Below are 18,106 nucleotides of genomic sequence, written 5' to 3'. Positions count from 1 at the left end.
CTTTATTTACACAAAAGCTGCTAGAAAAGCATTCCAAAGTAAAACAGCCTTTGGTAGAGATGCTTTGGCAAGTGCATGAGGTACGTCCAGGTTTAAAAGGCCTCGGTAATGATATGAAGTATTGACTTTGGGTCACTGGTTTGTTATCTTCCTCTCATTAGTCAGACATAAAGTTGGCAGGAAGTTCTTAAGTGGTTTGATCAGTCATTAAATAGCAGCTGTTGGTTTGCGCTGTCATTTTGACATGAGGTGTTTGTATATTGGACTGATGCTGTTTGGCTAATGGCACATGGCACGGTGTGCCTGTTACTCAGAGCTGACTGCCAATACCAGACATTTCTGCCTGAGGTATTTTAATTGAGAGCCAAAAAGGTTAGATTAGATTTAAAAAGGTAGAAGCTGTTTTACAGTGTCATTGTGATTTTTGTGTTCTGCAAGTGCAAACACAAAAAACGGTTGTAAAAGAGCATCTTTTGAAAAAAGATACAAATGTATTAGAAAAAATCATTCACAATTCACAGAACAGCTTATGACTCTTTATATAGTATTGGACACTATGTCAAACTTAATGACGTCTAATATTTAGTCTGTAAATGTATATTTGAGAAAAAAATCAACTACTTCTTTAAAGGTCCGGTGTATGAATTTTAGCGGCACCTAAACCTTTCGAAGCACTGACGCAGAACTAAAATGTTGCGTTTTAGCTTCTTTGCTGAAGGATATAACGTATTTAGGAAGCGCGCTCTGTTTAGGGCTACTGTTGAAACAACATGGTGTATTCCACGTAAGGGGACCTGCGGTGTATGTAGAGAGAAATAGCTCATTCTAAGGTAATAACGCTTCATTATGTAAGGTCTTTATACGCCTCTGAAGTTATTATATTGCATTTCTGTCAAAAGATCCTCCAAAAAATGACACCCTGGACCATTCAATTACAAAAAAAAGAAATAATGAAACTGTTTGTGTTTTAGGTTTGTCACAATCTACAGAGGCCCGAGTCACACATATAAGGTACAGAGGCTTTGTGAGTCAAGCAGCTACTGTCTCAGGATTCAAGCTGTGAGTAAGGCAGAAGAGGGACACTTCTCTGAAATACACACTTTCCATACCACCAGGTCTGTCCCTCCAGCTCTCAAAGGTAAGTTTTCCTCTTACATGCACAGCAGCGCACACTTCTTCATGTGCTGGATCGCTTCTTACTGGAGGTTTATATGTGAACTGCGTATTGTCCTTTAGCTCCCAAAGTGGTACAGTTGGAAGGGAATGTGTGTGAGGTCAGCTGGGAGAGCATTCCACCAATGAGAGGAGACCCCATCATTTACATCCTACAGGTGCTGGTGGGAAAAGAGTCGGACTACAAACAAGTGAGTTCCTATTCTTTAGATATAGCTTTAAAATAGCTTGAAATGGAAACGTATTCGAATATCAATTGATTTGATTCTTTGCTAGTCATCTTAAATTTGTTTGGTTTGCATTATTATGTCTTGCATTTCACTTAAAATATATGATGAAATATGTGCGTATTCATATGGAGACACTGAATTGTTAAAGCAGTGATCTCACTCGTATACCTTGAAAACACTGTATCTACTTTATGTTTCCTAAAATACATCAAAAAATCTACAGGAAGGGGCGAAACTAAACAAACCTTTTTTTCCCCACTCTACGATCTTTAACTTACAAATTTACACTGTATCAACAATGTTTTTCCACTGTCCTCTACTGGTTTTTACACTCACAGTTTCTACAAATAATGCTTATTCATGGGTAATATTTCATACTTATTGAGATTCAATGATAATGGGATTCCACTATAAAAGGCTGGAAATGACTTGAGTGTTAAATGTCTCATTCTGATTTGATTTATAAATACATTATCCCATCAGAAGGTCTTTTCCCATCATCTATTAAAATACAAGAGCTCTGCTAATGGACTAAACACACACACACCTGCCCTGTGAAGGTTCTGATCATAGTAAACCCACAGAACAGAGTTTATAATATATTCAGAAAAAAATCTACTTAGTCTTTTTTATGAGAACTTCTACATTCATTTTCAACTCGTGTGGTATTTATTTGCCCAATTTAAACATTTTTGTAAGAATCAAATTGGACAAATCTGTGGAGTGGCTATTTTAAAGGTCATCACTTTTTTGTGTTTAATATCTAGCTGTATTCATTAGGCATCATTACTGAACTAGTTCATATTTGACATTCTTTAAGGAATACAGTAGTTTACCTCACAATGAATTTCAATCGAATATTTACTCATCCTCGTGCCATCCATGACGCGAGAACCAATGATATTCAATGTTGAGATATGTGTAGCCGATGTGTAATTTACTCATCTATAGACCGTTTCATCGGACGTGCGTGCACCTGACCCCCAGTTAAATTCCGGTTTGTGTTTGGCTAGTGTCTAATAATATAACTATTATATTTAATTTAATTTATGTTAATATTCATTTGTATTATTATTTTACTGTATAATAATTGTATTAAATAAACGATTTGTTGAATTTTGCTGTATGTTCGTTTTATTAAATAAACAATTAATTACAGGGTCCTGTAGTTCAGTCGCATTTAAAGAAACCGTATGGTGCATTGACATCTAGCGGTTGAGCTTGGTATTGCAGACTAAATTCAAAATATTGGAGACAAGTTTAGCCAAGTAATGGTTCTTCTCGGTTTCTTTTGATTGTTATCAGAAATAATCTACAGGCACTCTATTGTTTGTGAAAGTGTACCGGAAGTTCAGTTGTGGGTCACAAAAGTGCAAATGCGCAGTAACATTTGTTTATGTTGTTAAGATGCAACCGTCTATACATGTTCGAAGTCTAATGCGACCTGTCTTGGCAAAATATGCTTAAAATATAAATCATCTCAGAAGACATTTATTAACACCCTGGAGTCATTTGGATTATACTTTTATGATGATACCGTAAATGCGCTTTTTTGGAGGCACTATTCAATGCCATTACAAAGCTAGAATATTTTTCAGAATTACTTCAATTGTGTCTGACAAAAAATGAAAGACATCTACACTTAAAATGGCATAAGGGTGAGGAAATTATAGATTACATTTAATTTGGGGGTAAACTTAATTCCTTTAATGATTAGGAAAAATTATTGTTTGTATAAATTCAGAGTTAATTGGCTGTCGAAGTCAAAGGCTTACAAACATTTTTACTTTTAGTTTGAGATATCTGTGTAGTTTTTATTGCAGAATTTATAGACCATTAAGGCATTAAATCTTCCGTCATTAGGGTATATTTCATTTTATTGTGACACCTTTGAGCATATGATGCAATTTTGACAAAATACGTGTTCTTTCTGCTCTATTGGCAGTAAGAGATATAGCAATAGAATAAGCCTGAGATGGGCCCATAGGTGATAAAAGACAAGTAAACAACAGAGAGAGCACAAGTAGAATAATATAATATTCCACCCACTTTTGTCACCTTATTGTTACAAATGTTAAACATTTTATTCATCATCAAAAGTGAGAGTTCATTGAGTAGAGTAAATGGAAATATTAGGAGATGAACCAGTGCCACATAAATCTAACCAGCAGTGTGAATGCACGTGTCGTGAGGACTATCAGTTCTCTCCAGGGAGATACATTTATCATGACCGGAGCGTCAGAGTCTTGTTACACTGTTGCTCTGTGCCTTTTTTATGTAAATGCAGGAATGGATGGGAGAAGCGTGTTGTTTGCATGTAAAGATAAGTAGCATTAGTGCATATGGAGCGTGGGCCCCTCGTGTCAGTGTAAAATGGCAACAGATGCTGTCGTCTGTAACTGTTTGCATTGGCTCTGACATGTCTGTGTGTATTGTGTGGGTGTGAGGTGGATGAGCTACTGCCGCACCAACCTTTCTGATTTAAACGGGACAGTTCACTCAAAAATGAAAATTCTGTCTTCATTTACTGAGCCTCGAGTTGTTCCAAATCTGTGTACATTTCTTTGTTCTGATAAACACAGAGAAAGATATTTGGAAGAATGCTTGTAACCAAAGCTGGAAAGTAGGAAAAATGACAATGGTAGTCAAAAGTGCCCCAGAACTGTTTGTTTTCATACATTCTTCAAAATATCTTCTTTTGTGTTCAACAGAACAAAACAATTACAAATAAAATCCTACTATGGTAGTCAATGTAAATGGTGGCCAAGAACTGTTTGGTTAAAAACATTCTTCCAAATATATCTCTCTGTGTTTATCATAACCAAGTCATTTATTGAGGGAACAACTTGAGGGTGAGTAAATGAAGACAGAATTTTCATTTTTGGGTGACTGTTTTTTTTTTATGTAGTCTTTTTATTCTATAGAGTACAAAACGTGTAAGTTAGTGATCTGGCAGGAATCTGACACTTACAGGGTTAACAAATCCCATTTTTGCAAAAATTACTCCTGGTATGTAATTGTCACCCACCAAATTGGTCATCTAATGGAGTTTGCTTACATTACGCATTACGAAAGCTTACGAAACTGCTGTCGTAGGTTTTTGTAAATAGACACTACTACAGCCCATTTAGCTTTTTAACCAATATCACACAAGCATGTGGGTTTTTGCCCTGTCAGTGAAAATAGAAATGAAATTTTGTGTAGTAAACACAAACACAGACGAGCAGTTCCAGTGCTGTTATACATAATATATCAACATTCTTTGAACATCACAGATTAGAGAAACTGAGCTAAATGGCATGAAATACCTTGCAGTTTGAATTGTTTTGTGTGTGTGTGGTGGTTTGATTTAGCTTGTTTATGGGTCTGTTGAAAAAGTAATGGGCTTGTTTTTGGCCAGCATTCATTAACACAGACTGTTGCGCTCGTAGTATTAAATCTTCCTGAGCTTCAATAACTTCAGTTTTATTCCTCCATCATAATACCTTTCGACCATGAGCACTTAAATGGAAATGGAAAAATGAAATAATAGCTGTCAAAAAGTGTTGGCTTGGATTACGTTTATTTTTGAATGCTTTGTATTGCTAGGAGGGACATTTTATACATACATTTGCTTAGCTTGTGTGTTTCTATTGTACAGTTTTGTGTCTTTAGAAATCAAAAGTATCATGGACATGGTGGGGTGCAGTATAAGCTGGAACGTTTCCCTTAAATAAAATATTTAGTTGTCTAGGATCATTTGCTGTACACTATTAAGTTTCCTGTGCTACAGGCATTTGGAGAGAGAGAAGATTGACTAAAAATGGATTAAATGTAGTTTTTGTGTAAACAGTAGTGGTGACTTTTTTTAGTAAAGACTTTTCACTTCAAACAAAGCGAGAAATATAGTCTTGAAACTTTTCTAAACGGTTCGTGCCATGGTGTAATATCCGTGCAACTGATATAAACAGTAAAGGTATCGGTATGTAGCTGTGGTATTAATGCTGTGTAATGAAATGCACGTTTTGGCTTCTTATTGGTGACTTTTCTTACAGTGTCATCAAATGAAAAGTGTCCATCATCCTAGTGGTAAAATAAAGGAAGGTTGTGGGTGGCTCGCGAGAAATATTTAACAGCTGTTGCTTGGTAGATAGGCCAAAAGTTACTGGTACATGAGCAAAACTCTGTCAGTCAAACATGCGTCCGATTCTGCATTTTTATTGAGTTTCCTTAAAATTCTGCTTTAGTGGTAAACTTGTTTTCAACTGAATTGCATGCATATAGTGTAACTGGAAAAGCTTTTCTGGGGTGAAAATATTTTTTCTTTCTTTGGGTACGTAAACACAATGTCAACATTGTCATCGCTTTAATTCTGTTGTGACCACAAAATGTGATATTTACATCAAACATGATCCTATCAGGTCAGGAGCGTATGTCAGCACATGCTCCTCTGTAAAGCTCATCCTCATGTTACTGTTTGTAAACGCTGTGATTTATCCTCATCATTATTCATGAAAGTCTCTGAATAGCAACCATTTCTTTCAATAACAACCATCAAAATTTACTCAGACCTCTAAATTAATATTTGGATTCCATTAAATTTACTGATAATCTGTCAGATTTATAGAAAGTGTTTTATAGAGAAGTTTTATAAAAACAAATATTTGGTCTAAAAAATAACTAAACATGGCCAATATGTTCAAACATCATTATTTATTTTTTTTACATTTTAGACCAAAAATGTCTAGCTAAATGCAGTATATAATATCCATGCATTAAATGTAATAAATTGTCCTTTTTTTCTCTCCGTCTCTTGTTTCAGTTATATAAAGGAGAGGACACGACCTTCCAGATCTCTGGCCTGCACAATAACACACACTATCGGTTTCGCGTGTACGTGTGCCGGCATTGCCAGGACAACACTCAGGAGCTGTGCGGACCCGTCAGCCCATCCTCGCTCTTCACACTGCGCCGCACAGAGCCGGTGGCGCACGGAGAGCTCAGCTCCACAGAGACGGGAAGACCCACCGGCTTGTTCGCCACAGACGAACGCTTCGCAGCGCTCTTAGTGGGAGCCTTCGCCGCCCTCTCCTTCCTCATCGCTTTTATGATGGAATACTTCTTCATGAAGTGACATATAGAGAAGAGAAAAAGCAGCCTGCCAAGAAAAAAAGAAAGAATTTTCTTACGAGGGACACATACACACGAACACTTAAATATACACGCGCGGCAAATGAACTGCAGGCTGATTATGTAAACAGGCACGCTTTTCTCTTTCTCTCTTATCCTCTGTGTCTCTACAATGCATTCCTGAGCATCGCTGTTTTATTCCACCTGTCGCAGCGTGTGGATTTTGCTCTGCGCCACACCTTGGAGACGCCAAATCACATTGCGGAGCCTTACGGAGAGTGGCGTGATAGCCTGTTTTTGCATGCTTCAATTTTTTTGTATCCCTTTAAGTGGACGTATATGTCTGGAGGAAGATGTATTGAATTTTCTCCGCGTTCATGGCCTTACTTTGTTTTATCCAAGCGTGCTTCACAAAGTTTGTGTTATAGCCATATGCGAGTTCTTGGAATCATAGCTTTATCATGAAAAACATGTTTTTGTATCCCACGATCACAGTTCAAAGCCGGACATCACCGTACACTTCACCACACTACTTCTCAGAAACACTAAATACTGTTACTGTAGTAAAGGCTGGTGTGAAGCCCCCTGCATTAAGCTGCCAAAGCAAGTTGCAATCCATGTGTGGTTTAAGTAATGCTGCTATTGTGTTTATTTTTTCCTGAGAACGGAATCAGTTATCTAATATATAGATATAAGTATAAGATTTTATAGAGGTATTGTAATATAAATAACAAGTTTGAAGTAGAGATCTCTTTAGGAGCTTGTCAATTCACAATCTAAGGTGCTTTATAAATCTGTGGTCAGTAGTGGTGGCAATTGAGCTTAAGCGAGTTAGATTTGCCATGTATGTATGGCAACAACACCCTTTGCCACCACGCGCCCTCCCAGTGAACGTGTTTGGATGTCGCGTCGACCCCGACTGGCCATCTTTGCGTATCTGTCCTAAGGTGCAGGCCGCATGGTGGGCTACTTTCTTGCCTACCTGCCCCATAACTCGACTAGGCTAATGTCGGCTCTGATTCTTGGGCTTCGTGTGGTGTCTGTAGATCCAGGGACCAGCCGATGGCTGGAGTCACAAAAGCCAGTAGCTGTGAAACCGGCTGGTTTTGTTCACGTACGCTGTGAATTTCCCCTGTACTCTTTTTTGTTTGTTTTGTCTGTGGCCCTACATGTCATATTGAATGTTCTTTTTTGAAACCATATGAAAGCCAGTTGTACATTTTTAAGGTGCTTGATCAACATGATTTGGGAAGCAGCGGTGAACTCCTCCACCCGCTGCGCCTTTATAATGATGACTGATGTTCATGCCAAAACAGCCTGATGCGCGTCTTTAGCCAAGTAAAGGTACAAACCAGCAGTTCCCATTGATCCAAAGAGTTTCTCTAACACACTTGCAGACCAGGGGAAGTTTTCCAAAAGGAGACTAAAGGGGAGGGGTGTTAAGCAGGGCGTGGCTTGTGTGTAAGCCACACACCCTTGTTCCCTTGACTGACAGCCTGTATTGTACCTCAGGGACATGGACTTTTCAGAGGTGAAGACGTAAATGCTATGTTTCTGAGAGGGTGCTGCAAACACTATTTTACAGAATGATATTGCTGTCATCACTCTACAGTAGCGTTATTTCGTTGTCTGCCTCCGCAGTTTTTTAAATGCATTTATTTGATCCGTTTCTCGCCTAAGCTGTGCCTTGCTCCAGTTGTCCGTAAGCAAAATCGTTTACTAGCTCTGTATTCCTTTGCCAAAGTTAATGGGAAAGTAAGGTATCATTCTTCTAGGGTTATTTATACGATCTATTGCATACAGTACTTTAAATGGCAATTAAAGTGCAATCTTCATTTATTTATTTTTCAAGAAATTAAGAGATGTAGTTATGTACTAATTCTTTTTATTGTAGCATGTTTTTTTCCAGTTCAGTTTTTTATGTATTGTAGATTAATGACTAAGGCCAGCATTCCTTTCATTTGTATTTCTTTCATTAATGTGGAACATGTAGCATGTACAATGCTAAAACATTTCTATACCATATAATTCCTGTTCACCTTCAAGTGCCGAAACTCCAGCTAGTTGTCTTCTCATAAAAAAACGTAGCAAATGTTTAACCTTCCGTTTTTAATTTGTATGTAATGGGACATACGTTACGTAGCTAAATTTTGCATTGCTAAAGAGTGTTATAACGCTTACATTATCTTACCGTTTGCCAAAGCAAAGGCTTGTCCACTTTGTTTCTCTGTTTTTTAAGGGTTACTTGACAAATCGTTTGTGACGCTAGAACATCGCTTTCTTGAAAACGAATAACAACAGTTAAACTTAATCTACGAGTACACTTGTTTTGTTGGTAGTGAAAATCGTGCCATTTATACAAATAATCCTTTTGAGGTGAAATTTGACATGTTATTCACACTGAGAGGATGCAAAACAATCAACTGTTCTAAAGCAAATTACATTTCTCATTTCCTTTTTGTTTTGTTTTTTCAAGACGTGTCATAGCGCAATAGTGAATTTATTCCAGTATTTTTGCCAAGGAATTATATATAGAGGTATATATATATATATATAGATATATAGTATGACAACTAACAGAAATGAAGCACTTTTTAAAGCAAAACATTAATCTTTATTAGATTTGTCTACATAAACGTGTATTTCCTAGTCAACATTTGTTTTTTAAAATCAAAAGAATCATGTTTTTTGTCTGTTAAACTGACCCACACAGACTTCATTGAAAGTCTATTGGTGACTTGTTTTTAGGTTTAGTTTTGCCCATGATATAAGTAGTGTTTGCTCCTGACCAGTGAGCACTGGGAATACACATGTAATGTTTTTGTTTCTTTTCTTATTAGTCCTTGTAAAATAAAATAAAAAAGAGAAAAAAAACACTCATTTTTGTGGCCCAAGTACAGTTTTGTATTTTTATATTGCATTTTATTCTGTTTCATCTCTGTTTTGTTTTAATTATGGAAATAAATTTGAACGTAATTGCTTGAAGATAGATGAGATCCCCGCATTGTCCCAGAGAAATGTATAGAACCACGAGTGTATTCAACGATTTTCCAAAAAATGTATTTTTACCTCACCATTGAAAATGAAAATGAAAAAATCTATATATATATCAAACATTCCAGGCTTGTCATGATCTAAATTTTTTAAGTCATAAATTTTTCCTTTTATTGTAAATGTTACACATTTTCATATGCATATATATAAAGAAACTGCCATATCAATGTTAATGTATAGATTTTTGCAAATACCCTATGTACGTAAGACTTAACTGTATCTGTAGCGTGTATGTAATATATTTATACCCAATAAATGTTTTAATTTTTACTGACGATTGTGTCTTGCATTGGTGCTATTAATCTCTTCAGTTAAATCAGTGGAGCTTATGATTAAAATCAATTTGCTTCTTTTCTTTGCATGTTATTAAAGCTGAGGCAGGGTTTTACAATACTGATAATCTATATATTTATCACCATAGACATATATTAACTAGACGCCTCATTGTCTGCTGGATCGTACGTCAACGCCGCCATATTGGTGAGGGCAAAAGCCGACGACAAAGACATACGAGTGAATGGTGAAGCTGCAGTTTTCTGGATCAAGACACAACATCATTTTCATTTCTCAACTAATTTGAATACTTTTCTATTTAAATGGAGTACAGAAACGTTTTGGCTTCAGTTAAAGATGGTTATAGACTTGTATTTATGTATTTATTGTCATACGGAACTGTCAAAACTCGGGCTTGTCAAGCAATCATTTAGGCTAAATAATTGTGCACACTTCGCTAATGTTAAATAATTTAAGGTAGATTAAATGCACGTGATCAGAACACAGCTCGTTCACTTTAAAATCCTGGGAAAAATCTAAACAATGCGTCTTTACTATATGACTATAGTCTCGCGTAGCCAAACTATTTTGCTGCCCACAAAGTCAACACCATTCATTTAAAGTCAGGTGGGTGTAAACCTCTGAAAATGGTTTTGGTGTAAAAAAATTATATTTGATTTCCTGAAAAACATTTATGTAGTTTTAAATCTTCTGAAGGACATTAGTAAATGAAAAAATAAGATGTATAAATGAAACAATAACAATTTACACCAAAACCATTTTCAGAGGTTTACACCCACCTGACTTTAAATGAATGGTGTTGACTTTGTGGGCAGCACTGGATGTTTCTATCTATTGTAATAGTTGTGTATGAGTCTCTTGATTGTCCTCAATGTAAAAAGAGGAATCTCGACATCATACAGTTACTGCTGGACATGAGTCAAATATCCAGAAATGCTGAAAAAGCAAAGATTGTGGAGGACCTGGGTGATTGTTTTGAAGATCGGTGGACAGTCTAATGACTCATGCCAAACAAGAAACCCTTAAACAACTATGACTAAACATAAAAACTGTCATTGATTGTTTAGGTAACATCATACAGTATTAAGAATCAGGGGCGTGTAAACTTTTGCCCTGGGCTATTTTTAGAAATTCTGTTATTATTCTTTAGTGTGAACTATATGTTAACATTTCTTTAGTGAAATAACTTGCTCAGGGCAGGACTAAATAAAAAATACACCTTAATTTTCAAAAATCCTCTTATTTTTCCAAAGGTTTCAGCTTTTTCCAGATTCTGCAAGGGGTGTGTCAACTTTTGAGCACAACTGTACATCATGTTTTACTGTTGTAACGGTTTTACTGGATTAATAAAAGAACATCTATAACCTTTGAAAATGTCTAAAATTACCACAGAAAAAGCCATTTCCACAGTGAAAAACATTAGTTTTTATATAATACGTAAATTAAACTATATTACCATGGGTGTTTTGTTCGATGATTCAAATAAAACTCAGAAACAATCTCTACATGTCTCTGCTGCGTCCCAATTCGCCTTTATTTTAGTGCGTATAGCAAGTTTTTATATTATTCATTGACTCCATTTATTCATGGAAAGTTTTACTGTATACTAACATGTATTAATTTAGCAAAGCAGCTTTTATTTAATGTTTATGATGTTAATTTACTCCACCCTCTCGCGGTGAGTTGTGCCGTTAAGTGTCCATGGATTCAAACTTCACCGGAAACAGTAGACCATCCAGGTACTTTGAGAACACTCATTTCAGCATACTATGATTTGGGACATACTAATTATATTTTCGAATACTATTTAGTACTCATTTCTTTAAAACTGACCAAAAGTTATGTTTAGACTTCTCCAAAGCAGAGCTGTAGTTTTTTATTTATGGTGATTGCAGGTTGGAGTATGGCATATGGTGGAAAAATCTCATATTGCAGCATCACTGTCTTCCTCACGAGGAGAGCTAACTGATTTATGATTCCATTCTCTTCTGTAATTCTCCTCTTCAGTCTGGGTTCTCTGAAATTGCTTTGACATCAATGAAACACCATCAAACACTGACACTGGAAATAAAAATGCAGGGTTTTTAACGATGTCCTAAAATTGATTTAGTATTAATGAAGATTTATCTTTAATAGGATATCTCAATCGTGATATTAATTCCATCAATTTCTTATTACGATTATTTGGTTAAAGCTCATGTTAGATGGCTAAAGAGTCATGGCATGTACATATTTTTGGAGCAGTTGTAAATGAGCACATAGTTCTAGTTTGAATAACTATACTATGTGTAAAACAAATGATCTTTGAATTTATACAGATTATTTTTGAAAATCACTTACAGTTTTGATTGATAAATAAGGAAATATAACACAACAGAAATCCAGTGAAACATGGGTATATTTACATATTTTACAATATACACATGTATGTTTATTTATATACATTATTTTGGAATACAAGTGACATGCTGTTTCCACAGCAGAGACGTACACCCTTTGGAATTTACAGTGTGAAACGTTTTACTTTACAATAGAATTATTGCAATGGTTTCAAATGAATATTTTTTCTCAATGACTATCCATTGTCACTGCAGTACAAATAAAACACATTTTAACATTTGAAATATTGAAAACAAACAAAAAACAATCTTTTCACAATACACTATGCTTTTGAAGTACTTTTTATAAGCCAATGCAATGCAGGTTTTTGTTTTGCCTTTAACTTATTACTCAAAGCATTTGGGTTTTGTGTAACATTTTGCTTTTCATCTGAAGTAGAGCATTTTGCATCCACACATAAACAGAGTGACACACATGCTTAGAGAACATGTTATTCATGCACAGAATGTAAATGAAGGCATCACCTCTGCGACTCCCTCTATCCGGGTGCAGTAGGATGCTGCTGTATCTACAGTGCTCATTTTGTCTTCCAGATTTCATTTGTATTTAAGGCAACTGAAGTTATCTCTCCTAAATCATTCTATGTACACACATATGTTTGTAAAACAACAAATGACTTTAAATAATAAATATGATGAATCTTTGAATCTTTCTAAAATAATCCCTGATCTGTTGAGGAGATGTGTTTGAGAACTGATTCAACATCCATGTGTAGTGTTTTTAAGTCTGATTAAGGGACTATCATGTGAAAAAATGAAAATCAATGGTGTGTCAGGTGTGTGCGCAGCGGGACGTCTGAAATGGTTGGTAATGGAAAAGGCAGTCTGTCAGTCACAAACTCACAGTGGATTCTGTCCAGCACGGAGAACCCTCTCTTTTGACCATCGATGCTGTTCTTCTCGGGTTATTGTGCAATCCAAACAGTTTGCAAGCTGCCATTCTGTACTTCTTAGACATGATGTTGTATAGAATAGGGTTGATCGCAGCGCTTAGATAAAAGAGTACAAAGGAGATGAGATTGCAGTAATGGCTAATGACAGACAAGACAGGAGATCCCATCTCTGTAGATTTGGAGATCAGGTAGCGTCCAACATGAAAGGGAAGCCAGCAGAGCACGAAGGCAAACACCACCACAGCTATTAGGGAGAGTAATGAAATTACTATAGTCATTTTTACAGAACCTTGTAGTTACGACACCGTTAAACATTAATGCATTTAGCATGATATAAATAAAATATTCTGAATAGAAAACAGGATTCATGCACTACTTCAACTTCCTATCCTAATTTGCGCACAAAGATTCCGCAAGCATGGAGGTATTACTTTTGACTATAAAATAATAACTTAGATGTTACATCATAAGCACATGCATGTCAACTATTTTATAGTGCATGCTAGAGTTGCAGTATTGCTAAGTGCAAGTCTTGTGCGTAACGGGAACGTCGTGCGTAAAGCGCGCAATATGCAACATTGTCGTGGTTGTCTGACAGTGTAACTTACCTAACATTTTCACTGTTTGTCTGTTGTTTTTATCACGACTAGAAACATTTTCTCCAATCGTCTCCCTTTTTCTCTTCCAGAGCTTTCGGCCGATGAGACTGTACAGAACAGTTAAACAGAACACGGGCAAGAAGAAAAAGATGCTGGAAACCCAAACCATAATGGATAAGAGACCAGACCGAATGGCATATTCCGTCGCTTTGCATTCGTTAGTATCCCATGAATTTGTCCCGTTTTCATGCTCGACACCAACAAGAACAAAGACAGGTCCTGCGCTAAAGAAAGATACTGTCCAGAGGACCAAAATGACTCCTCGCACGCGACCCTTGGTCACGATCACCTTGGCCCTAAGAGGAAAACAAATAGCAAAGTATCTCTCCACACTGAGAGCAGTAATGTTCAGAATGGTCGAGTATGTGCAGCATTCACTGACAAACTGAAATAGTTTACAAAGTATGTTGCCGAAATTCCAAGGTCGGTACCTCCAGATTCTATATAAATCCAGGGGCAAGCAGAAGAAAATGAGTAAATCCGAAAAGGCCATGCTGGATAGGTACAAGTTGGTGGTGGTTCGCATGTCCTTGAATTTTGTCACCACTAAAATTGTCATCAGATTTCCTGTTACGCCGATAAAGAAGAACAGGACGCAGGTGACGGTCACACCGATTAAAACTGGAATGGGAAAAATGTTGACTGGGGGCTCGATTCCCCAGTAAGTCGCGTTTTCATCCCAACTGCAATTGAAAGAACAGTTGGTCCTGTTAACCCAGGTAGGCATGCTGCTGAGAGATCACGGACCATTTAAATCCTCCTCTGAGAGAGAGCTCGGGGACGACAGTCTCCCCAACGACTCTCCATACTGCTGTGCTCAAGGAGCGGTGCCCAACGTTATGACTTAACTTAAACAGCTCGTGTTTTCACTACAAGCGTACAGATATCCAGTTATTAAATGCATGTCATCTGAACTGCACTTTCTTGCCATCCACTCCACATCTAAAAATGTTCCAAATGATACGAAACGATTTCAGGACGACACTCCAACTTCTAATGCTGCCGTTATCTGTTCACCCGGACAGAAAATCGTTAGTCTTGGAAGCTTTTTAAGGTATGTTGGAGTAGGAAGATAAGAGACAAGTGTTTAAGGAGAGAGACGGAGAGATGAAATCACCTCGCAGAGAGAAACGTGCGAACTGCGCGTATCAGTTGCGCGTACTGGGATTCGACCGCTAGCGTTCAGTCGGTCAGTAAATCATCGTTTCATCATTGATTCAGTGGGTGCATAACAGCAGTAGAGAGCTTTGTAATTGGTCAGAAAATATACATCCCTATTATGTATGGGATTTAAATCCGAAACCTAGTGGAATAAGGATGGGATTTTTATTGAATACTGCCATCGTGTGGTGACGAGAAAAGAACGCAGAGTATGCGATAAACTAACATATCTGTCAACCTTGCTATTATTCACCCATATTCTAATGGATTTAATAGTTATAATGGTTTATTGGTTATAATTGTATTGGTTTTAACTGTATGATCTCTGATATCTTATATTGGTAATGTGTTGGGTTGTGTTGGTGGAATGTTATCTGGCCGATGGGAACACCATTAAATCCTAATGGAATAAGTCCCAAAATACACAAATTTTTCAAATGGTTTAATAGCTATAGGGTATATAGTGCTATCGTAAGGGAAGCCATTAGAGTTGGTGTTAAATCCATTCTTTTTAGTACTAGAATCATGTGATTTAAACAATATATTTTTTTATTCCTGCTAAGAGGTAGCGAAATTTTGAAATAACAAGAAAGTTGAAATATACGAACACACTTTGATGTCGCATTATCTTAAAAAAATATTAAATTTAAACATCCCATGTTTTTTATTTCATTTAATTAATTTCAAGTTTATTGCCATTAAAATACAACATTTTTCACAAAACACTTTAAAACAACTTTACATGAAGTCATAATGTAATGTATAAAGTCTTTAATGTCTTATATGTAATATCTTAATTGCCGATTCATATTCCTTGAGGTCCATCTTGGAAGAGGAAGGGGACAGGGTGCAAATAAAGGTCAGGACTGAACATTTGGTTGCACCTAGAAGTCCTATGGTAACCACAGGATATGTCTCCAAACGAAGACCTTTAACCTATTAAACTGAGATAAATTGTAGTATTTAAAGTATTTTCACAATATATTACATTACAGAATACCTAGATTTTGGGTAAATTTAAGTTAATAACTACAAAGTAACCTGGTTTCACCATAGTATATCATGTCCAAGCAATAATTTGATAATTATTCTTTATTTGTGAGAAAATTGATCAATCGTGCATATAGATTAAATATTGCAGGATGAGAGAGTTGGTACCACTGTACCAGCACTCATATTGTGCTGCTCTGTTCATCATATCAATGTAACACAAGATAGGCTACAAGCTTTGGAGGATTCGCTATTCAATAGAGAAGTAGTTTCTTTAAAAAACAATAACACGCTTTCCTCACCCACAGAAAAGTATTGATTCTTCAAATATTCTCAAAGTATTGAGTCAGGCCATCATAAACTTATCACATGTTGACAATCATGGTCAGAGAGTTTTTTGCATTTTTCCTATAAGACAGTAATAAAGATCATTGATTACAACTGTAAACACACACACTTTCTCTCTTTTATACACGTGATGCAGGCACACATGCAGAAATACACATGCTTTGCGCGGAATTAAGTTTTAGAGACAAAGAAATGGTTATTGCACTGCAGTCCACTAGATGGCAGTAGTGATACACGCTACGTATACATTGCAGAACTCCAGAAAGATTCGTAGAACACTGTGCATGTGATTGGATGTAGTCGTCGACTCGTCTTATGTTCAAATATGAAGCCCTTGCAAAAAATGTATCATACATGGTAATGTAGTTGTATCAACAGACCTACCAATAATATTTTATTAAAATTTAAGCTTAAATATTAACTTTTGAAATGGTTAGTAGATAGATAAAGGGTAGATGTGACCATAATGAAACTACACTCTTAAAAAATAAAGGTGCTTCACGATGCCATAGAAGAACGTTTTTTGTCTAAACGGTTCCATGAATACCCTTTAACATCCAAAGAACCTTTCTGTGTTACAAAGGGTTCTTGTGGAACCAAAAATAATTGATCACTGTGAAGAACCTTTTAAGCACCTTTATTTTCAAGAGTGTAATTATTATATTCTTTCTCTGCATCTGTCTTTCTCTCTCCGTCTCACTTTCTCTCTAAGTTTCTGCCCCTCTTTCCCTCCTGCAGTTTAGAGTGTTTACTGTTCAACTGGCATTGTGTTTGTGCTGTGTTGGTGTGTGTGGGACAGAAAGAGAAAGACAGAGATGTTTGTTTGCTGCTGTGATAAATGGCAATGCCTGCCATGTGAGTGCAAAGGTATGGCTGCTCCGGCACACCCTGCCGAGGTAATTATTACGGACTCCACAGACTAGAGGTCTCACATCAGACAAGGCGGAAAATTGAAAATATAAATGATTTATGGTCCCCAGAAGTCGATATCTCTGTCTTTGTTGTTGGCCATAAGAGAGTCGGATACGCTGGGACGTCCTTTAGTGCAGCACCCTGCTCTTGTTTCTCTGTGATTAATCCATTTAGATACAGTGAAGTGTAACACTCCTCACAATGGAAAGTAGATGCATTCTGGAGAGGAAGGGCTATAGGAAAATGCTCACAGTTTGTTTGAATAGTAGAATAACCTCTCTGAGGATAAATTATGTCTCTGACTGCAGTGCAGAGCAGTTTGAAGTAAAGTTGGTTTGACATTTCGACCTCCAAATTTGGGAAATGATGCTCATCATTTTAAAATCTGGCAGGTGCAACAATGTCAGATCTCTTGCGACCTGTTGAAGATCGGGTAACATGCTATTTCATGCATTCTGATTTCTTTCTTTACACTGTTAAACGTGCTGGCTTCTCATGCTTAACATGGTCAACTTGTTAAAAACGAGTTGGACGTATGACGTAGTATTTCTGTGCTTGATACACTCCCCCAGCACTCCAACTTGTTTCGGAAAGTTTTTATAAGTGTGGATCCCTGTTTCGTAACAGGGATTCTATTCCTTTTATTGAGCAACTCTCCCGGAAAAGCACGCCCACGGCAAGGCGAAAGAAATAACCCGCCCACGCACCAACCAACGAGCGATAGAAAGGCCTCAAGATTGGCTGCGCTGTGGGCCTGCAGCTTGTTACTCTTGCTATAGTGGGAGAAGTTGTGCGTTTATTTGTTTATGTCATTTCAGTGTTGGATGTTATATAAACGGTGGTTATAACGCTGGATTTGGAGATCGCTTGAAACTGATAGGCCT

The 18,106-nt window shown here is 36.8% G+C and overlaps 2 protein-coding genes across 4 annotated transcripts in view; one reads left to right on the top strand and one right to left on the bottom strand.

Moving 5' to 3' along the window:
• The window catches only part of fndc3ba (fibronectin type III domain containing 3Ba), a 152,269-nt gene extending 142,437 nt beyond the window's left edge, over positions 1–9,832 (top strand). For all 3 annotated transcript variants that reach the window (XM_057333414.1, XM_057333413.1, XM_057333415.1), the window contains 3 exons: positions 972–1,138; positions 1,237–1,364; positions 6,205–9,832. In XM_057333414.1, the coding sequence (XP_057189397.1) occupies positions 972–1,138; positions 1,237–1,364; positions 6,205–6,516 (607 nt within the window). In that variant the 3' untranslated portion in view covers positions 6,517–9,832. The remainder of the gene's footprint in view (positions 1–971; positions 1,139–1,236; positions 1,365–6,204) is intronic.
• A 2,427-nt stretch (positions 9,833–12,259) lies between these two features.
• ghsra (growth hormone secretagogue receptor a) lies at positions 12,260–14,923 on the bottom strand. The gene is made up of 2 exons (XM_057334439.1): positions 13,761–14,923; positions 12,260–13,396 (listed from the first exon to the last, which is right to left on the bottom strand). The coding sequence occupies exons 1-2, from the start codon at positions 14,536–14,538 to the stop codon at positions 13,092–13,094; spliced, it is 1,083 nt and encodes a 360-aa protein (XP_057190422.1). The 5' UTR covers positions 14,539–14,923; the 3' UTR covers positions 12,260–13,091.
• Positions 14,924–18,106: the final 3,183 nt, after the last annotated feature.

The sequence above is a fragment of the Triplophysa rosa genome, linkage group LG5 (genome assembly GCF_024868665.1).
Source record: "Triplophysa rosa linkage group LG5, Trosa_1v2, whole genome shotgun sequence".
In the NCBI taxonomy this organism is placed as follows: domain Eukaryota; kingdom Metazoa; phylum Chordata; class Actinopteri; order Cypriniformes; family Nemacheilidae; genus Triplophysa; species Triplophysa rosa.
The sequence above is the reverse complement of the archived record's forward strand: the minus strand, read 5'-3'. Positions and strand labels throughout refer to the sequence as shown.

Bases quoted from the DNA above. Each gene is read 5' to 3' on its own strand.
- ghsra (XM_057334439.1), bottom strand. From the start codon at position 14,538: ATGCCTACCTGGGTTAACAGGACCAACTGTTCTTTCAATTGCAGTTGG. The intron at 13,397-13,760 runs GTAAGTTACACT...TCTCCCTAATAG, and splicing joins ACAAACAGTGAAAATGTTAG to CTGTGGTGGTGTTTGCCTTC.